Below are 23,476 nucleotides of genomic sequence, written 5' to 3' on the forward strand. Positions count from 1 at the left end.
AGTTTCTGAAAAAAATACAATATGTTATAAAATTATTTTTAATACAAAAAGCTTAAGAGAAAAAAAATTTAAATATAGTACCATGCTTTGAATTGCATCTTCAAGGTTAGCATGAATTTTTTAAAATTGAACCTAAATTGAGAAAATTCGATCTCATTATATGCTCCACTTCGAATATTTTTTGACAAACGTAGATAACATAGAGGGGATGTGACTTGAATTTGACCTACAAAGCTCCTTAGAAACAATTGTCTAATAAAAAAAGAATAACAGATTAGAAAAAAATTGCTTTGATTCTTAGATTTAGACTCACTAACCACAAAGAAACACTATATATAGCCTTTAGTAATACAAAAATAATTATACAAATTAATTATTGCAATAACAATTTACCACTATGAACGTTAGTATCATATTTATAGCAATTAGAATTATAAATTTATGTTTAACTTTTTATATAATTATAATTAAGATATTTTTTAAATCAGTATAATTAGGCATTATTCATTAAATGCTAATTGTAATATAATTCTAATAAAGATATTTTTTAAAATAAATTTAGAAGAGAGAATAGTGCCTTTATTTTGAAAAGAAAATAAATTCATGAGAAATTGACACCTTACTTTCATTAGTTGGGGGAAAATCCAATTTTAGTATATTAAATAGATTATTTTATATAATTATAATAAAGATATTTTTCTAAATTGGTATAATCATGCATTATTCATTAAATACTAATTGTAATATAATTATAATAAAGATATTTTTCTAAAAATAATTTTAGAAGAGAGAATAGTGCTTTCATTACATGAGAATAGTACTTTTTAAAAATAAAGATATTTTTCTAAATTAGTATAATCATGCATTATTCATTAAATGCTAATTTTAATATAATTATAATAAATATATTTTTCTAAAAATAATTTTAGAAGAGATAAGAGTGCTTTCATTACATGAAAATAGTACTTTCTAAAAATAAAGATATGTTCCTAAATTAGTATAAGTATGTATTATTCATTAAATATTAATTATAATATAATTATAATAAATATATTTTTTATAAAATAATTTAGAATAGAGAATACGAAAGTTCATTTTGGAGGGAAAACGGAGTCATGAGAGATCAACACGTCACCTTCATTAGTTGGGAGAAAACCCAATTTTAGTATATTAAGTAGATTCCTTTTTAGACGTTTCCTGCAGAATTATTAAAAAAATGTATTATGCTTCAACCTTCATGTAAATAATTTAAATCACAACCATAACTTATGCAATAAAAAAATTAGTAACAATATTATTAGAACTGAAATAAATTAAAATTTACAACTTACATAGACAATTAAGCTCGACATTTTTTCCTTGATTCAAAGTCATCTATTATTGAATTTGTACTGAAAGTAGCTGCAATTTCTTTCTCAATGTAAATGACTAAATTATCTGCAAGAAATTCGTGTGCCATTTTACTCTGAAGTCTTGTTTTAACAATTTTCATTGCCGAGAAAGCTCTTTCTGTTGTTGCTGTAGATACTGGAAGAGTCAAGACATTGCGAATCAATCTATCAACCAAATGATAAGTTCTTGATTTTCCTGTTTCCTTCAATCTTGGACATAACTCATAAAGTGTCCCAACATCTTTTAGATGATTCGATATATCAAATGCATAATGTTGCAATTCAGCATTCAAAAAAATCATTTCATGATCAGAAAAATCTGAAGGATAAAACTTTTCAGCTAACTTGCATATATTCTGAATATTAAACAACTTAAAATTATCTTTAGGGTCCAAAGCAGTACTTAAAGTCAAAAGCTCCATGGTTTCCTCATTGAATCTACCATTTAACTCTTGAATTTGAGAGTCAATTGCTGCCAAAAACACATCAACTCGATAATGATGCTCGATTGTTATCTTTGGTTGACGAGATCGACCTCTTCCAACAGTGTATTGTGTACTCATATCAGGGATGTCAATTTTATGTTTCTCACAAAACTTCTTAACAATCTCAAGTAAATTACACCAACCATTATCCCTCAATTTTTGAAGAAGTAGTTTTGATGTGGAAACAACATGCATTGCATTCAAAATATCTTGAGATTTTTGTTGTAATTCTTGGCACAAAATATTAATCCCTATACTTTCCTTCATCAAATGTAACGAAAAAAACAAATTCAAACGAGGATAGCACTTTGTTAATACCATAAGCCTCACTTCTTTGAGCAGAAGTTGTACCATCATCAATAATGTTATTAAGAACGGTTTGAGTAGCTGCAAACATTCTTATCAAGCTACAAACAGAATGAAAGTGAGAACTCCATCTTGTATCTCCAGCTCTTTGTAAAGTGTCCATTTGATTTGCACATTGACCTGTTTCTAGCTCATCATTGGCAATCAATTTTGCATTTTCAATTTCTTGAGTTTCTTGTAGTTGATCATGTCATTTGCAAGATGCACCAACAATATTGACAATAGCAGTCAATTGTATGAAAAACTCATGAATTTGAAGTACTTCCCTTGAAGTAGCTGACGAGCGGATAATTTATACGCTTTTTGGCATTATTTTTAGGTAGTTTTTAGTATGATCTAGTTATTTTTAGGGATGTTTTCATTAGTTTTTATGCTAAATTCTCATTTCTGGACTTTACTATGAGTTTGTGTGTTTTTCTGTGATTTCAGGTATTTTCTTGCTGAAATTGAAGGACCTGAGCAAAACTCTGATAGGAGGCTGACAAAGGACTGCTAATGCTGTTAGAATCTAACCTCCCTGCACTCGAAATAGATTTTATGGAGCTACAAAACTCCAAATGGCGCGCTCTCAATGGCGTTGGAAATTAGACATCCAGAGCTTTCCAGTAATATATAATAGTCCATAATTTATTCGGAATTTGACAACGTAAACTGGCGCTCAACGCCAGTTCCATGCTGCATTCTAGAGTCAAACACCAGAAACACGTCACGAACCAGAGTTGAACGCCCAAAACACGTTACAACTTGGCATTCAACTCCAAGAGAAGCCTCAACTCGTGGATAGATCAAGCTCAGCCCAAGCACGCACCAAGTGGGCCCCGGAAGTGGATTTATGCATCAATTACTTACCTCTATAAACCCTAGTAGCTAGTTTAGTATAAATAGAACTTTTTACTAGTCTATTAGATATCTTGGTTCCATATTTGGATTTTGACATCCTGGTTTTCGTTTTGGGGGCTGGCCATTCGGCTATGCCTGAACCTTGATCACTTATGTATTTTCAACGGTGGAGTTTCTACACACCAAAGATTAAGGGTGTGGAGCTCTGCTGTACCTTAAGTTTCAATGCAATTACTACTATCTTCTATCCAATTCGATTTATTCCTGTTCTAAGATATTCGTTGCACTTCAACTTGATGAATGTGATGATCCGTGACACTTATCATCATTCTCACTTATGAACGCGCGTGACTGACAACCACTTCCGTTCTACCTTAGGCCGGGCGCATATCTCTTGGATTTCTTAATCAGAATCTTCGTGATATAAGCTAGAATTGATGGCGGAATTCATGGGAATCCGGAAAGTCTAACCTTGTCTGTGGTATTCCGAGTAGGATTCCGGGATTGAATGACTGTGACGAGCTTCAAACTCCTGAAGGCTGGGCGTTAGTGGCAGACGCAAAAGAATCACTGGATTCTATTCCAACTTGATTAAGAACCGACAGATGATTAGCCGTTCTGTGACAGAGCATTTGGATCTTTTTCACTGAGAGGATGGGATGTAGCCATTGACAATGGTGATGCCCCACATACAGCTTGCCATGGAAAGGAATAAGAAGGATTGAATGGATGCAGTAGGAAAGCAGAGATTCAGAAGGAACATAGCATCTCCATATACCTATCTGAATTCCCACCATTGAATTACATAAGTAACTTTATCTTTATTTTATGTTTATTCACTATTATTTGATTTTCAAAATTCCATAATCAATTATTATCCGCCTGACTGAGATTTACAAGGTGACCATAGCTTGCTTCATACCAACAATCTCTGTGGGATCTACCCTTACTCACGTAAGGTTTATTACTTGTACGACCCAGTGCACTTGCTGGTTAGTTGAACGAAGTTGTGGAAAGAAAGTGCTGAGTTAATAGATGCACATACCAAAGAGCCATTATTGATGAACACAATTTCGTCCACCAGTAGCCACTAGTGCTAACTGCAATCTATGAGCAAAATAATGGACATAATATGCTTGTCAGCAATCATTGAGAAATAAATCTTGTAAACCATTCCATTCCCCAATCATATTGCTAGCACCATTATACCCCTGGCCTCGAATATTTTCAATTTGGAGATTATAAATAGAAAGCACAGACACCAACTCTTTTTTCAAAGTCAAGGCACTAGTATCACTAACATGTACATGATCAAAGAAGCGTTCACGAACAAAACCATCCACATCAACAAATCTCAAAACAATAGCCATTTATTCTTTTTTAGATTCATCACGAGCTTCATCAATGATAATACAAAATTTGGCATCTCCAATATCCTTTCTAATTGAGTTTCTTACCATTGTAGCAAGAACATGTATAATTTCTTTCTGAACATCACTTGAAGTATATTTACCATTTTTCAAATTTCTTTCTATTTGACTTTTTGTTTGTTTCTTATCTTTTTCAAAACCACCTAACTACTTTTTTCTCTTTAATTTTCGAAAATATCTCATCTCTTTTTCAAAAATTCTTTTTAATTGTTTTAAGAGTAAAGTATCGTTTTTGTCCCCAACGTTTGGGGTAAGTCTCAAAGTTGTCCCTAACGTTTCAATCGTCCTATTTAAGTCCCTAACGTTTTAAAATAGACTCAATGTTGTCCTGCCGTTAGGGATCCGTTAATAAAATTGACGGCGGGACAAAATTGAGACGATTTTGAAACGTTAGGGACTTAAACAGGACGAAAACGTTGGAGACAAAAACGATAGATAGAAATAAATTTTAATTTTATTCTTCAATAATATCAATTTTTTACTGTACATAATATTCAATTATTTTAATCACATTTACACTTAATCACGTTACTTTCATTCTAAATAAATAATGTAATGTGATTAGAATGAAATAAAGTGTAAAATTAATATATATATATATATATATATATATATATATATATATATATATATAAGTAATGTGATTAAGTAATGAAAGTAAAATTACATTATTTATTTAGAATAAAAGTATAAAATTTATTTATTGATAAAAAATTGTTAAAAAAGTTATAAGTAATGTGATTAAGTAATGAAAGTAAAATTATATTATTTAGAATGAAAATGTAAAATTTATTTATTTATAAAAAATTTCATTACTTAAAATTTATTTATTTATAAAAATTACATTACTTTAAGAATAAAATTATAAAAAAATTAATTTATTTAGAATGAAAGTAATGTGATTAACTGTAATTTAAAAAATAATTGAATATTATGTACAGTAAAAATTAATATTATTGAAGGATAAAATTAAAATTTATTTTTATGTATCGTTTTTGTCCCCAACGTTTTCGTTCTATTTAAGTCCCTAACGTTTCGAAAGCGTCTCAATTTTGTCCCGCCGTCAATTCTATTAACGGATCCCTAACGGCAGGACAACATTATGTCAATTTTGAAACGTTAGGGACTTAAATAGGATGATTGAAACGTTAGGGACAACTTTGGGACTTACCCCAAACGTTGGGGACAAAAATGATACTTTACTCTTGTTTTAAATTTTAATTTTAATTATATCTTATCTTTAATTTTCGAAAATCATTAACTACTTTTTCAAAATTATTTTCGAATTCTCCCTCTCTTCTCTTCTTTTATTTATTTATTTATTTACTAACACTTCTCTTCACCTCTCTTCATCTCAATCACTGCCTCTATCCTCACCCTTGTGATTGGATTCTCCATTCTTTATTCCCTTTCTTCTTCTACTAACAATAAGGAACCTCTTTACTGTGACATAGAGGATTCCTCTTTCTTTTCTTGTTCTCTTCTTCCCTATATGAGCAGGAACAAGGAAAAAGGCATTCTTGTTGAAGCTAACCCTGAACCTGAAAGGACTCTGAAGAGGAAATTAAGAGAAGCTAAATTACAACAATCCAGAGACAACCTTACTGAAATTTTTGAGCAGGAAAAAGACATGGCAGCTGAACCTAACAACAATAATGCAAGGAGGATGCTTGGTGATTATAATACACTTACTTCCAAGTTTGATGGAAGAAGCATCTCAATCCCTACCATTGGGGCAAACAATTTTGAGCTGAAACCTCAACTAGTTGCTCTAATGCAACAAAACTGCAAGTTTTATGGACTTCCATCAGAAGATCCCTATCAGTTTTTAACTGAGTTCTTGCAGATCTGTGAGACTGTAAAGATGAATGGAGTAGATTCTGAAGTCTACAGGCTCATGCTTTTCCCTTTTGCTGTAAGAGACAGAGCTAGAACATGGTTGGATTCACAACCTAAAGATAGCCTGGACTCCTGGGATAAGCTGGTCACGGCCTTCTTGGCTAAGTTCTTTCCTCCTCAAAAGCTGAGCAAGCTTAGAGTGGATGTTCAGACCTTCAAACAAAAAAATGGTGAATCCCTCTATGAAGCTTTGGAAAGATACAAACAGATGACCAAAAGATGTCCTTCTGACATATTTTCAGAATGGACCATGATAGATATATTCTATTATGGTCTATCTGAGTTTTCTAAGATGTCATTGGACTATTCTGCAGGTGGATCCATTCACCTAAAGAAAACGCCTGCAGAAGCTCAAGAACTTATTGACATGGTTGCAAATAACCAATTCATGTACATTTCTGAGAGGAATTCCGTGAATAATGGGATGCCTCAGAGGAAGGAAGTTCTTGAAATTGATGCTCTGAATGCCATATTGGCTCAGAACAAAGTGTTGACTCAGCAAGTCAACATGATCTCTCAAAGTCTGAATAGATGGCAAAATGCATCCAACAGTACTAAAAAGGCAGCTTCTGAAGAAGCTTATGATCCTGAGAACCCTGCAATAGCAGAGGTAAATTACATGGGTGAACTTTATGGGAACACCTATAATTCATCATGGAGAAATCATCCAAATTTCTCATGGAAGGATCAACAAAAGCCTCAACAAGGCTTTAATAATGGTGGAAGAAACAGGCTAAGCAATAACAAGCCTTTTCCATCATCTTCTCAGCAACAGACAGAGAATTCTAAACAGAGCCCCTCTAACCTATCAAACATAGTCTCTGATCTGTCTAAGGCCACTTTAAGTTTCATGAGTGAAACAAGATCCTCCATTAGAAATTTGGAGGCACAAGTGGGCCAGCTGAGTAAGAAAATCATTGAAACTCCTCCCAGTTTTCTCCCAAGTAATACAAAAGAGAATCCAAAAGGAGAGTGCAAGGCCATTAATGTAATCAATATGGCCGAACGCACAAGGGAGGAGAGGACGAAAATCCTAGTGAGGAAGACCTCCTGGGACGTCTCTCAAATAAGAAGGAGTTCCCTATTGAGGACCTAAAGGAATCTGAGGCTCATATAGAGACCATAGAGATTCCACTAAATCTCCTTCTGCCATTCATGAGCTCCGAAAACTATTCTTCCTCAGAAGAGGATGAAGATGTAACTGGAGAGCAAGTTGCTCAATATCTAGGAGCCATCATGAAGCTGAATGCCAAGTTGTTTGGTAATGAGACTTGGGAAAGTGAACCTCCCTTGCTCATTAGTGAACTAGATACATGGATTCAGAAAATTTTACCTCAAAAGAGACAAGATCCTGGCAAATTCTCAATACCCTGTACCATAGGCACCATGACCTTTAACAAGGCTCTGTGTGACCTAGGGTCAGGCATAAATCTTATGCCACTCTCTGTAATGGAGAAACTAGGGATCATTGAGATACAGCCTGCCTTATTCTCATTACAATTGGCAGACAAGTCAGTAAGACAAGCTTATGGATTAGTAGAGGACGTGTTAGTAAAGGTTGAAGGCCTTTACATCCCTGCTGATTTCATAATCTTAGATACTAGGAAGGAAGAGGGTGAATGCATCATCCTTGGAAGACCTTTCCTAGCCACAGCAGATGCTGTGATTGATGTTAACAGAGGAGAATTAGTCCTTCAATTGAATGGGGACTACCTTGTGTTTAAGGCACACGGCCATCCCTCTGTAACATTGGAGAGAAAGCATGCATAGCTTCTCTCAGTACAGATTCAAACAGAGCCCCCTGATGAGCGGATATTTTATACGCTTTTTGGGAATAATTTCATGTAGATTTTAGCATGTTTCAGTTAGTTTTTAGTAGAATCATATTAGTTTTTAGGCAAAAATCATATTTCTGGACTTTACTATGAGTGTGTGTATTTTTCTGTGATTTCAGGTATTTTTTGGCTGAAATTGAGGGAGTTGAGCAAAAATCTGACTTAGGCTGAAAAAGGACTGCTGATGCTGTTGGATCCTGACCTCCCTGCACTCGGAATGGATTTTCTGGAGCTAAAGGAGTCCAATTGGCGCGCTCTCAACGGCGTTGGAAAGTAGACATCCAGGGCTTTTCAGCAATATATAATAGTCCATACTTTGCGCGAAGATAGATGACGTAACTTGGCGTTGAACGCCAAGTTCATGCTGCTGTCTGGAGTTAAACGCCAGAAAAACGTCATGATCCGGAGTTGAACGCCCAAAACACGTCATAACCTGGAGTTTAACGCCAAGAAAGGCCTCTACTCGTGGATAGCTTTAGTCTCAGCCCCAGCACACACCAAGTGGGCCCCAGAATTGGATTTCTGCACCAATTATCTTAGTTTACTCATTTTCTGTAAACCTAGGTTACTAGTTTACTATTTAAACAACTTTTAGAGACTTATCTTGTACCTCATGACATTTTCAGATCTGAATTACATACTTTTTGACGGCATGAGTCTCTAAACTCCATTGTTGGGGGTTGAGGAGCTCTGCAGCGTCTCGATGATTTAATACAATTCCTTTATTTTCCATTCAAACACGCTTGTTCTTATCTAAGATGTTCATTTGCGCTTAATTATGGAGAAGGTGATGATCCGTGACACTCATCACCTTCCTCAATCCATGAACGTGTGTCTGACAATCACCTCCGTTCTACATCAGATTGAATGAATATCTCTTAGATTCCTTAATCAGAATCTTCGTGGTATAAGCCGGATTGATGGCGGCATTCATGAGAATCCGGAAAGTCTAAACCTTGTCTGTGGTATTCCGAGTAGGATTCTGGGATTGAATGACTGTGACGAGCTTTAAACTCCTGAAGGCTGGGCGTTAGTGACAGACGCAAAAGAATCAATGGATTCTACTCCAACCTGATTGAGAACCGACAGATGATTAGCCGTGCTGTGACAGAGCATAGGAACGTTTTCACTGAGAGGATGGGAAGTAGCCACTGACAACGGTGACACCCTACATAGAGCTTGCCATGGAAGGAGCCTTGCGTGTGTTGAAGGATTTCAAGGAAGAGTTGAAGTCAGAGGACAAAGCATCTCCAAAACTCCAACATATTTCCCATTACTTCACAACAAGTAACGATTTGATTCTCTTTTATTCTTCTTACAATTTTAAATACTTTGACTTCTTACAATTAAATCCAAATAACCTTATTGGCCTCCTGACTAAGATTAATAAAATAAACATTGATTGCTTCAAACCAATAATCTCCGTGGGATCGACCCTTACTCACGTAAGGTATTACTTGGACGACCCAGTGCACTTGCTGGTTAATTGTGCGAAGCTGTGTTAAATAGTCCATTAATATTGGCCACACAATTTCGTGCACCACCCCTACAATCAAACTTTAAGTTTGGTGTTAGGAGGCCACAACTAAACTCTAAGTTTGGTGTTGAACCCCCATATCCAAACTCTAAGTTTGGTGTTGGGAGTTCACAACATTGACCTGATCACTTTTGTGGCTTTAAGAGAGCCTACTGTCAAGCTATTGACATTAAAGAAGCGCTTGTTGGGAGGCAACCCAATTTTTATTTATCTAATTTTATTTTTATTTTATTGTTATTTTGTGTTTTATTAGGTTCATGATCATGTGGAGTCACGAAAAAAAAATACTAAAATTAAAAATAGAATAAAAAATAGCAAAAGAAAAATCACACCCTGGAGGAAGGACTTACTAGCATTCAAACGCCAGTAAGGAGCATCTGGCTGGCGTTCAACGCCAGAACAAAGCATGGATCTGGCGCCGAACGCCAGAAGCCAGCAACACCCTGGCGTTTGGACACCAGGAATGTGCCCTGAGGAAAGCTGGCGCTGAACGCCAGTAACAAGCATGGAACTGGCGTTCAACGCCAGAAACATGCTACACATGGGCGTTGAATGCCCAGAACGTGCACCACTTCGGCGTTTAAACGCCAGAATGGTATGCTAAGGCATTTTACATGCCTAATTGGTGCAGGAATGTAAATTCTTGACACCTCAGGATCTGTGGACCCCACAGGATCATCTCAGGATCTGTGGACCCCACAGGATCCCTACCTAACATATTCCCACCTTACCTCCTAATTAATCATATAACACACTTTTCCAAAAACCCTTCACCAATCACCTCAATCTCTCTTTCCAATTACCCCCTTCACCACTCACATCCATCAACTCTTCCCCAAAAACCCCACCTACCTTCAAAATTCAAAAATCTTTTCCACCCAAACCCACCCTAAATGGCTGAACCTACCCTCTCTCACTTCCCTATATAAACCCCTCCATTCTCCTTAATTTTCACACAACACAAACCTCTCTTCTCCTTCTTGGCCGACTACACCTCTCCCCCTCTCCTCCATATTTTCTTCTTCTTCTTCTTCTTTTCTTTCTTCTCTTGCTCGAGGGCGAGCAATATTTTAAGTTTGGTGTGGTAAAAGTATAAGATTTTTGTTTTTCCATTACCATTGATGGCACCTAAGGCCGGAGAATCCTCTAGAAAAGGAAAAAGGAAGACAAAAGCTTCCACCTCCGAGTCATGGGAGATGGAAAGATTCATCTCCAAAGCCCATCAAGACCACTTCTATGATGTTGTGGCCAAGATGAAGGTGATCCCTGAGGTCCCTTTCAAGCTCAACAAAAATGAGTATCCGGAGATCCGACATGAGATCTAAAGAAGAGGTTAGGAAGTTCTAACCAACCCCATTCAACAAGTCGGAATCTTAATGGTTCAAGAGTTCTATGCCAATGCATGGATCACTAGGAACCATGATCAAAGTGTGAACCCGAATCCAAAGAATTATCTTACAATGGTTCGGGGAAAATACTTAGATTTTAGTCCGGAAAATGTGAGGTTGGCATTCAACTTACCCATGATGCAAGGAGATGCACGCCCCTACACTAGAAGGGTCAACTTTAATCAAAGGTTGGACCAAGTCTTTATGAACATATGTGTGGAAGGAGCTCAATGGAAAAGGAACTCCAAAGGCAAGCCGGTTCAACTGAGAAGACTGGACCTCAAGCCTGTGGCTAGAGAATGGTTAGAGTTCATTCAACGCTCCATCATCCCCACTAGCAACCGATCTGAAGTTACTGTGGATCGGGTCATCATGATTCATAGCATCATGATTGGAGAGGAAGTAGAAGTTCATGAAGTCATCTCCCATGAATTCTACAAAATAGCCGATAAGTCCTCTACTTTGGCAAGGCTAGCTTTTCCTCATCTTATTTGCCATCTATGTTACTCAGCTGGAGTTATCATAAAAGGAGACATCCTCATTGAGGAGGACAAGCCCATCACTAAGAAAAGGATGGAGCAAACAAGAGAGCCCACTCATGGAACCCAAGAGACGCATGAGGAAGCTCATCACCAAGAAATCCTGGAGATGCCTCAAGGGATGCACTTTCCTCCCAACAACTATTGGGAACAACTCAACACTTCCCTAGAAGATTTGAGTTACAATGTGGAACAATTAAGGGTGGAACATCAAGAGCACTCCATTATTCTCCATGAAATAAGAGAAGATCAAAGAGCAATGAGGGAGAAGCAACAAAGGCAAGGAAGGGACATAGAAGAGCTTAAGGACATCATTGGTCCTTCAAGAAGAAGATGCCACTAAGGTGGACTCATTCCTTGTTCTTATTTTTTTCTGTTTTTCGGTTTTTATGCTTATTATGTCATCTATATTTGTGTCTATACTTCATGATCATTAGTGTTTAATAACTATGTCTTAAGGTTATAAATAAATTCCATGAATCCTTCACCTCTCTTAAAAGAAAAATGTTTCTAATTCAAAAGAACAAGAAGTACATGAATTTCGAATTTATCCTTGAATTTAGTTCAATTATATTGATGTGGTGACAATACTTTCTGTTTTTTGAATAAATGCTTGAACAGTGCATATTTTTTATCTTGTTGTTTATGAATGTTAAAATTGTTGGCTCTTGAAAGAATGATGAACAAAGAGAAATGTTATTGATAATCTGAAAAATCATGAAATTGATTCTTGAAGCAAGAAAAAGCAGTGAAAAAGTAAAAGCTCGAAAAAAAATATATTTAGAAAGAAAAAGAAAAAGCAAGCAGAAAAAGCCAATAGCCCTTAAAACCAAAAGGCAAGGGTAAAAAGGATCCAAGGCTTTGAGCATCAATGGATAGGAAGGCCCAAGAAAATAAAATCCAGGCCTAAGCGGCTAAATCAAGCTGTCCCTAACCATGTGTTTGTGGCATGCAGGTCCAAGTGAAAAGCTTGAGACTGAGTGGTTAAAGTCTGATCCAAAACAAAAAGAGTGTGCTTAATAGTTCTGGACACCTCTAACTAGGGACTCTAGCAAAGCTGAGTCACAATCTGAAAAGGTTCACCCAGTCATGTGTCTGTGGCATTTATGTATCCGGTGGTAATACTGGAAAACAAAATGCTTAGGGCCACGGCCAAGACTCATAAAAGTAGCTGTGTTCAAGAATCAACAAACTTAACTAGGAGTATCAATAACACTATCTGAAATTCTAAGTTCCAATAGAAGCCAATCATTCTAAACTTCAAAGGAAAAAGTGAGATGCCAAAACTGTTCAGAAGCAAAAAGCTACAAGTCCTGCTCATCTAATTAGAATTAATATTCATTGATATTTTGGAATTTATAGTATGTTCTCTTCTTTTTATCCTAATCAATTTTCAGTTGCTTGGGGACAAGCAACAATTTAAGTTTGGTGTTGTGATGAGCGGATAATTTATACGCTTTTTGGCATTGTTTTTAGGTAGTTTTTAATATGATCTAGTTACTTTTAGGGATGTTTTCATTAGTTTTTATGCTAAATTCACATTTCTGGACTTTACTATGAGTTTGTGTTTTTTTCTGTGATTTCAGGTATTTTCTGGCTGAAATTGAGGGACCTGAGCAAAACTCTGATAGGAGGCTGACAAAGGACTGCTGATGCTGTTGGAATCTGACCTTCCTGCACTCAAAATAGATTTTCTGGAGCTACAGATCTCCAAATGGCGCAATCTCAACGGTGTTGGAAATTAGACATCCAGAGCTTTTCAGCAATATATAATAGTTTATACTTTATTCGGAATTTGACAATGTAAACTGGCGCTCAACGCCAGTTACATGCTGCATTCTGGAGTCAAACACCAGAAACACGTCACGAACCAGAGTTGAACGCCCAAAACACGTTACAACTTGGCATTCAACTCCAAGAGAAGCCTCAGCTCATGGATAGATCAAGCTCAACCCAAGCACACACCAAGTGGGCCCCGGAAGTGGATTTATGCATCAATTACTTACCTTTGTAAACCCTAGTAGCTAGTTTAGTATAAATAGAACTTTTTACTAGTCTATTAGATATCTTGGTTCCATATTTGGATTTTGACATCCTGGTTTTTGTTTTGGGAGCTGGCCATTCGGCCATGCCTGAACCTTGATCACTTATGTATTTTTAACGGTGGAGTTTCTACACACCAAAGATTAAGGGTGTGGAGCTCTGCTGTACCTCAAGTTTCAATGCAATTACTACTATCTTCTATCCAATTCAATTTATTCCTATTCTAAGATATTCGTTGCACTTCAACTTGATGAATGTGATGATCCATGACACTTTCATCATTCTCACTTATGAACGCGCGTGATTGACAACCACTTCCGTTCTACCTTAGGCCGGGCGCATATCTCTTGGATTCCTTAATCAGAATCTTCGTGGTATAAGCTAGAATTGATGGCGGCATTCATGGGAATCCGAAAAGTCTAACCTTGTCTGTGGTATTCCGGGATTGAATGACTGTGACGAGCTTCAAACTCCTGAAGACTGGGCGTTAGTGACAGACGCAAAAGAATCACTGGATTCTATTCCAACCTGATTGAGAACCGACAAATGATTAGTCGTGCTGTGACAGAGCATTTGGACCTTTTTCACTGAGAGGATGGGATGTAGCCATTGACAACAGTGATGCCCTACATACAGCTTACCATGGAAAGGAATAAGAAGGATTGAATGGATGCAGTAGGAAAGCAGAGATTCAGAAGGAACATAGCATCTCCATATACCTATCTGAAATTCCCACCATTGAATTACATGAGTAACTTTATCTTTATTTTATGTTTATTTACTATTATTTGATTTTCGAAATTCCATAATCAATTATTATTCGCCTGACTGAGATTTACAAGGTGACCATAGCTTGCTTCATACCAACAATCTCTGTGGGATTGACCCTTACTCACGTAAGGTTTATTACTTGTACGACCCAGTGCACTTACTGGTTAGTTGAACGAAGTTGTGGAAAGAAAGTGCTGAGTTAATAGATGCACATACCAAAGAGCCATTATTGATGAACACAATTTCGTCCACCAGTAGCCACTAGTGCTAACAGCAATCTATGAGCAAAACAATGGACATAATATGCTTGTCAGCAATCATTGAGAAATAAATCTTGTAAACCATTCCATTCCCCTCTCATATTGCTAGCACCATTATACCCCTGGCCTCGAATATTTTCAATTTGGAGATTATAAATAGAAAGCACAGACACCAACTCTTTTTTCAAAGTCAAGGCACTAGTATCACTAACATGTACATGATCAAAGAAGTGTTCACGAACAAAACCATCCACATCAACAAATCTCAAAACAATAGCCATTTATTCTTTTTTAGATTCATCACGAGCTTCATCAATGATAATACAAAATTTGGCATCTCCAATATCCTTTCTAATTGAGTTTCTTACCATTGTAGCAAGAACATGTATAATTTCTTTCTGAACATCACTTGAAGTATATTTAGCAAATCTAGGAGCATTTTTCAAAACAAGCTTCTGAACACTACTATTGTAAGAACTCAAAAACTTTAACAATTCAATAAAGTTACCTCGATTATCTGAACTCGAGCTTTCATCATGACCTCTATAAGCGCAACCTTGAAAAGTCAACCATCTAATACAATCAATAGATGCTCCAAGTCTACATCGATTATTCTCAGTTTCTTCTGATGTTTGTTGTTTCATAAGTGTATCAACATGTTGTGATTGCTTCATCAAATCATCACATGATTTCGTTGCTCTATGATGGAATGAATTGGGGCCTTTGCCAATGTGATTCAAAAGAGGACAATCTTTTTCACTATTTACCTTCTTCCAATTCCTGAAGTCGTTTTCAGTGAAAGCATTTTGAACCTGTATTGATTGAAGATTCCATAGCAAATAGGTAGCATGGTAAACAATATACAGTATCATCTTTAATAGAATACTCTAACCATGAAGGATATAATTCAAACCAAGAACCTTGAAAACGACGACGATGACTTGTATCGCTTGAGAATGGATACTTATCAAGTATTGGTTGATTTGGTCCAGCTTTAAGATAAGCTCGACGAATTTCATCTCTTTTACCTAGATGAAACTTCCAAATCATTAGTCAAATTTCTGGATCTCTTACCAAATGACATACTTGCATTTGTTCAGGATTAAGTCGTGGGCGCTTTGACTTTGAACTATCTTGTTGAGGAGTTAAAGTGTTCATGTTTGATGCCTCAAGTATTGAAGAGGTTGGTGTTGATGTAACAACATTAGAAACATTTTCACTCTTTTGGCTAGTCTTTTTGAAAAAAGTATCTATTGTTTTCATCTTACTCATGATTCAACTAAATTCATACAATTAAGAATTTATATAGATAATAAGATAAACATTATGCAACTTTACTAAACTCAATTTATTTTATTTTTTGCAAATCAATAATATCACTGTCACAAATAATTAATAATGAGAAAAAAAATTAAAAACAATACAAGGATAACATTATAGTTACATGATTATCATCTTCAATTTTTTTCAAAAACCTAAATTATTATTACAATATTATAAACTAGATAAATAAATAAATATATAAATTATTCATAAAAACAAATAAAATAAATAACTTACAAAAGAAAGAAGAGTGAAAGATGATAATGGAAGACCAAAGACTAGTTGCTATCTTCTAAGTTGTAATGATAATGGAAATATGGAGTGATGTTTTGTTTTCTAATTGAAAGAAGAAGGAAGAATAGAAAAAGTGATTTGTTGATTTTTTGTTATTGCCTTTTCAAATTCTTCACTTTTAATATGGATTGGGACTTTTTTTTAACTAAGTATATGACACACTATTCATAGCCCAAATAACACACTACTTTTTAAACTATTCTTTTAATGGAATTATGGACATCATATATTTTTCAAAGGGGGGAGGCCTACTTTTTTTTTTAGGGGGGCCACTCTTTAATTTTTTATTATTTTTGTAAACAAATTTTTTTGAGGGGAGCCACCGCCTCCCCTACAACCTAAGAAGTTTCGCCCTGAATGCAACTATATATCAAATTCAAAACACATTATTTTTAAAAAATATCTAATAACATCCATAAAACACATCATGTTCTCCTATTAATATCAGTTGAATTCACAACACTATAAGTTAGGAATTTTTTCATTAAGAATTCTCACATGTTTGTTTATACACCCCATTTAAAACACTAATAAATTTACTCCTGAAAAAACGAAAATAACTTTATATCCATGAAAAATAAATTTTATTTAACAAAATTATTCAAACCTTAAAAAATATCTAAAATTCATAAAATACCAATCTTAATTTAACCTGTCTTATCACTAATTTCTAACCCTTTTCACTTCCACTACTACTACCACCACCTAGATCATTCTTCGTCCAACTCTCATCCTAACTACCACTGCCATCGCAGCCAACACTACTGCCACTACCCAAATACCCCAACGTCACTAATAAATTACAATAAAAGCAAACCAAAGTTCAAATATAAATAGAAATAGAAAAGAGAATACAAAAGCAATAGTTTCTAAGCATTTTTCTTTAAATCATATGCATCCACAATTCTTTTTCATTGTTTGCGTGCTTAGTTAGTTCTCTATAGTAGCTCGCATCAGAGACGTACAATTTGGGGATTGGAATTTTTGGAGGCCAAGTTAAGGATTCATGTGAAGTTGGAAATAAAGCAAATTATGGAAGTCAAACATGGCAGTGACGAGGCACGATGATAATGGTGAAGACGGTAGAGGTGATAGCTCGTTTGCTTACTGTCCATGTCTATCAAAGATATGAACACGGTGATACACAAAAATACATGAAATACGTATATTTTGTGTCTCTCCCAAGTGATAAGACACAGATTTCTAACTTGAGACACAAATTGTACTATAATTTTGGACAAGTTTACCCTTAGTATTTTCTGAAAATTTCATATTTATCCTAAGCCATTTGGCCTTTTCATTTTCCTCCTCCTCTTCTTATTCTTCTTCTCCCCCCCCTCTCTCTCTCTCTCTCTCTCTCTCTCTCTCTCTCTCTCTCTCTCTCTCTCCCTCTCTCGGAAGTTTGAACACTGTCCCGCCTTCAGCCTCCCTCAACGTCGTCACTACCATTGCTAGCCGCATCCCTAACTTGGAACTCAGCCGTCTCAACCCCTCCTCTCAACATTGTGTTATCTCTCCTCTGCCTCTTGCCTCTACGCCTTTGCATCTCATCATACCTCATTTTCTCGTTGTCACGGGTCTCACTGTGTCGCTCCTCCCTTACCGTTGTATACTTGCTATTAATATGGTTACTACAGGTCAGCAAGTGTCCATTGCTTTGACTATTTCACACTTTACGTCAAGTTTTTTTTTGAATAATAATATTTTGAACACATATTTAGGTATTTGGGTTTAGTTTGACTATTGTTTTATGACACTAAATTTGTTGTAATTGGATTGGTGTTAATGTGTATATCTTTATTTTTGTCGTTGCTTTGTTTCTATCTCATTGTGCTTCTTTGCTTATTTATTTTCATTTTAAAATTTTTCAGAATATATTTTATAAATCTTATTTTGTTATGAGATTATGTAGATGAATATTCTAGTTTTGTAATTAATTTTGTTTTTAACTTTTTTAAAAAATGATTTAGGTCTGGAAGTTGCTATGAGGAAGAAGATTGAAAGAGTTGAGAGGGATGAAGATGATAATGACACTATTTTTTATTATATGAAGGAGAAAATAGACATTTCAAAAATCTATATATTCTGTCCATCATAATTACCAAATGCAATTTTTTGTATCACGTCTTTGTGTATAAGTCCATGTCTTTATGTCTTTGACTTTGTGTTTATGTCTTAATTTATGAGAGACATCAAACAAACACATCCTGAAGGACGCCAAAAACGATAGATGCAAGGCACAACGGAGATGGAAAAGGCGACATTGGTTAGTCATAACGGCGACAGTGGTAACATACTCTCTCACCTTGACTACTCCAAGGTGTTTTCTACATGGCCTACTTCTGGAAGTATTTGAGCGGTGGTAGTGGTGATAACGGCGGCAGTAGCTAGGATGAGAGTTGAATGAAGAATGACTTAGGTGGTAGTAGTAGAAGGGTTGGGAATTAAGGATAGAATAGGTTAAGTTTTTTTTTAAAGGTAATAGATATATTTCATTCAATGAGAAAGAAATAAGTATCCAAACTATAGGATTACAGCATATCAAAAGTGGGGGACTCCCAAAGCCATTACTAGAACTAATAGTTTCAATTGAGATAAACATAATTGCTAATAGAAAAAGAAAGAAATATAAGTAGAAAAGAGAAAGAGCTTAAGAATCACAGGCGCACTTCATCCTCTGGTACGATACCGATGCGACAAAGATGGTCAGCTCTCTCACTACCTCCATAGGATTTAGTTTAGTGTTCTAAAAAACAAAGCAGTTCTTCAGTTTTTACACACTCCAACAAAGATTAGCCAGTAATTATTTATCCCTCTCCCCCATCCGTTGTTACTTTAGGTAGGAGATAATTGATTCCCATCCTTGAATGAAAATATTGAATTAATAATTGCTAAAATCTAGTTTAGTGGCTACTTTTTCAAATCTTCTTTGAATCTAAGTATGTGTAAATACAATGGTTAATAGTTTTAACATTTGATTGGCATCTAGGGCAGGTTGGATTCGTGTTTGAAAAACGGTAGTGGAGTAATTTTATCACTGGGAGATGTTCATGGAGGAATTTTCATATGAAGATCTGAACTTTGTGTGGCACTTAAATTTTCCAAATACTCTTCCATACTTCAGGATGTTAGACTGTGTTTGGATTTAGCTTAGAGGGCACATGGAAAAACTGATATGCAATCCTGTATCTTGAAACTACATCATGCTGTTTTGACTTGTTGAGAGCCTATTGCAATTCATCTTCCCTTCTATCTAGTTTAGTTAAAAGTACTCTGTTATTGGTTTCAGGGGAGAACAAATCTTCAAGCAGATTTTGATTCCAACTTAAATCATCTCTAAGAAGATTTTTAACTTTGTGCACAATCAGACCTAAAAAGATGAATCAGAAAAAGAAGCATTAATTTTGAAAAGGTAAAATGTGGCAGCAACCAGGGATCTTCGAAGATACGGGTTGAAACACCATTCCCAATTTTTCAAACCAGCCCCTTCTCCAGAACACGATGTCCCTCCAACTAACTCCATCAGTTCCAAGATGGTAAGTGACCTATTTCAGCATTCATCAATTCACCATATCTAAAATATTTACCTTTTAAAATTCTGGCAAGAATTGAGTTTGTCTATTTGATGATTTTCCAACACTGTTTGCTTAGTAGAGCTAGGTTTTGAGCCCTTAAGTTTCTAAACCACCTTCTTTCTTAGGCCGCATAATCTGATTCCAACTTATCTATGCCATTCGTCTTTCTAAGCCCTTCAGACTCACCACCAGTTATTTAGAATGTTGTGAATTTCCAAAATAATGAATCAGGTAATCAAAAACATGATAGAAAATAGATAGGAATTGCTTCTCTCACCGCTTTGAGTATAATTTGTCTTTTCCCAGCTGATAAATAGTTTCTTTGCCAGCTTTGGACTTTCTTTCAAACTTTTTCTTTGACTTCACTAAAAGTAGTCTTCTTTGACTTATGAACCAGGGATGGAAATTCTAAGTATTTATCTTGAGCTCCAATATGAGTAACATTAAGTCTGTGTGCAATATTTGACCAAACTTGCTGGGACGTGTTCCTGTTGAAAAATAAGGTTGATTTGTTGAGATTGACTTGCTGACCACTAAAGCTCTCATAAGTCTCTAATACAGCCATTATCTAATCACAGCTATTGTCAGAAGTCTTACTAAATAAGATTGAGTTGTAAAAAAATGGTTTATCTTAGGACTTCTTCTATGAATTTGAATTCCAAGAACTTGACCGTTTTGCTCTTACTTGTGTAGTAAAAATGATAAAACTTCTACAAAAAATATAAATTGGTATGAGGATAGGGATTTCTTTGTTGGATTCTCCTACTTGGTTTAAAGAAACCAAAACATTGACCTTCCATAATGATAGAGTAAGAAATAGTGGTCACTAGTTCCCGAACCCAATTAATCAATCTCAAACCAAAATCTAATTTCTCCATAATGAACCACAGAAAATGCCATTCCACTCTATTATGTATTTTACTCATATCTAATTTCAAAATCATTTCAATAATGCATACATTCATGGGTAATAAGAATGTTATCCAAAATAAGTCTCTCCTCAATAAAAATACTCTGATTAAAGGTCACAAGTTTACTCGTACATAGTTAGAGTCTATGAACTAGAACTTTAGATATAATCTTGTACATAACTAAAGATAAGCTGATAAGTCGTCTTACCTGCGTCATATTGCTAGTGTTTGGTATCTTATGGTAGTTCAAGAATTTTGAATAATTTTGTAGGGTTTGGATATTTTTATCAACCAAAATCTATCTTTCATGGCTCTAAATTCTAGATGCGTCTAATCAGGAAATTGGGGTGTTTCTTCAAATTCTTGTTGTTGTTCGAAACATCAATAACCGCCTTGGAATCACACTCTACTATCACTTTCTTAAATCCCATAATCCATGCCATGTTGAGACCTTGATTTATCCCCCATAGTTTTGCTTTAAAAGCTAAGCAATTTCCTATCTGATGAGAGAATCCCTCATCCATTTGTTATTCTTGTTTCTGAGAAGACTCCCACAACCTGGTTTTCTTGTACTTCTATTCAAAGAGCCATTAGTGTTGAGGGTGACCCATCCACAAGGGAGAGGGTGCCATTTAATTTGTTGTCCATCTTTTTGATTAACATATTTTTTCCCCTCTATCAAAAGCATTTCTAATCTCCTTATTACTTTTTAGAATTTTCAATTGGGGATTTGGGGATCTGCTATACCCTTGCTCATGGCCTTCTCGGTTTCTCCAGCTCCAAGTTTTTCGACAAGCAATGAAGAAGGGTTCTTTCTATGTCTTTTGGTTCATTGTCACTTTATTTTCATGCCTATAATCCACTTTTCTCTCTCAGGTTTTATTTAGTTCTTCCTTTGTTGATTTTTCCTTCCTTTGTAACTACTATTTTTCTTCTTTTTACATGTGTGGTCGATTTATTTATTTTTAGAAATTTCTGGATGGTCAAATTTTCCTTTCTTCTTGTTTTTTACTTTTTGAAAGAAAAAAAGGTTTGTGGCCTATATTGAGTCTACGACATTGGAAAAATAAATTAATCTTGGCCAGATCATGCTTTTGGGCTAAAGGCCCAGATTAATTAAGTGGTATACTTAATAGGCTTACAAAAATAAGTTTTATTGATTAAAAAATAAAAAAATAAATTTTGTTTTTGAAAAAAAAAACTTTATATTAAATTAAAATGCAATATTACTTAGTTTATTCAGAAAGATAGCCTTACAAATATCTGAAAATCGAATAGTTTATTTGAAAAGATAGCCTTATGAAAATCTGAAAATCAAATATCAAAGATCAATTGGATAAGAAGCATGAGTTAATTCATTATTAAAAAATAAAAAGTCCACGAGATATAAAACCATAGTAAGTAAGGGGAGAATGTTATCATGCAAGATACGTGTTCCATGGTTGTTTTGGGCTTGAACATGGGGAGGAGGGGGTTCCAAATGCCTTTGGGTGGTTTGTCTGACGTCTTCTGCCATTGTGGTGTCGCCGTCTAACGTCTTGATGAAGGTGGGGGATAGTACCTGCAAGGGACTCTAATGCTTAAATTAGCAAAGGTTTAAGTAGGTTTTTAGTAGATTGGATTCAAAGAATACCTTATGGTGTTCGGGTATTTATAATTATAGGTGTAGAATCTGTAACCACCTTTTTGAGTAGCTCTACCTTTGATTGTGGATAACCATCCCCTTTGTTGGGGAGGTTGTTAAGATCTCTCTTCTAGATGAATGGGAGAGATTGTAAGAGTTTGTTTGTTGATTCGAGTAGGTAGAGCCAAAGTTGGCGTTGTTGAGCCTGATCTCCACAAGGTTGGGTAGGTGCCGTTGAAGCCCTTATATGTTGATTGGACTTTACTTATTTTGGGTCTCGCTGAACTTTGGGTCAGGGTATGAACAGTACCCCTGCTTGAGATCGAACTTCATTAGATTGGACTCGAGCATTTTTAGGTCGATTTTGTCCTTTTATGGCGTCGATTTATTACGTCGGGTACACTGCCTTTCTTGGGATCGGGTCAGGTATTCGACGTGTTTATGAATATTAAACATTGTGTATTTTCGTAATCATTCGCACGTTTTCTTACAATCACTTTGGTAACTGTACGTGTCATAAATGAGAGAGGGTGAATTTTCCACTCTGCCCCTAAAGTCTTATAAATACTCAACCCTTTTCTTTTTCTTCATTTTGCTTCTTCGTCTTGGACTTTTGTTTTCTTCATTCTCTCTTAAGGTTTTACTATAACCCTATTTTTCCTTTCAAGATTTCTCTATCTTGAGTTTCTGCTTTTAGTTTTTGTTTGCGTTTGCTTTCAAAAGCTTTTGGAACGTTTGTGTTTTTGCCATCACGTGCATTCCATCGTTTGATCTTCCATCAAGGTTGGTCTCGCCTTTCTTGTTTTATTTTCTGTACGTATACTTCTTGGATAATGCATTGATGCTGTTTACTTTTTTATGTTTGTGAAAAAATGATTTCTTGGTGGTGTTTTGTTGATGTTCGTTAAATATATCTATTTGTAGTAACCTTTTTAGTTACTCTGTAGTAGTATTATGTGTTTTTT

The 23,476-nt window shown here is 35.4% G+C and overlaps 2 protein-coding genes across 2 annotated transcripts; both read right to left on the bottom strand.

Moving 5' to 3' along the window:
• Positions 1–1,339: 1,339 nt before the first annotated feature.
• LOC112803499 (uncharacterized) lies at positions 1,340–2,071 on the bottom strand. Its single transcript, XM_025846989.1, has one exon. The coding sequence runs from the start codon at positions 2,069–2,071 to the stop codon at positions 1,340–1,342; it is 732 nt and encodes a 243-aa protein (XP_025702774.1).
• A 12,994-nt stretch (positions 2,072–15,065) lies between these two features.
• On the bottom strand, positions 15,066–17,962 carry LOC140184908 (uncharacterized). Its single transcript, XM_072238108.1, has 3 exons — positions 17,848–17,962; positions 15,649–15,812; positions 15,066–15,596 (listed from the first exon to the last, which is right to left on the bottom strand). Exons 1-3 carry the CDS (start codon positions 17,960–17,962, stop codon positions 15,066–15,068), a joined length of 810 nt encoding a protein of 269 aa, XP_072094209.1.
• Between the last annotated feature and the right edge of the window lie 5,514 nt (positions 17,963–23,476).

This window comes from Arachis hypogaea, chromosome 5 (genome assembly GCF_003086295.3).
Source record: "Arachis hypogaea cultivar Tifrunner chromosome 5, arahy.Tifrunner.gnm2.J5K5, whole genome shotgun sequence".
Taxonomy (NCBI): Eukaryota; Viridiplantae; Streptophyta; class Magnoliopsida; order Fabales; family Fabaceae; genus Arachis; species Arachis hypogaea.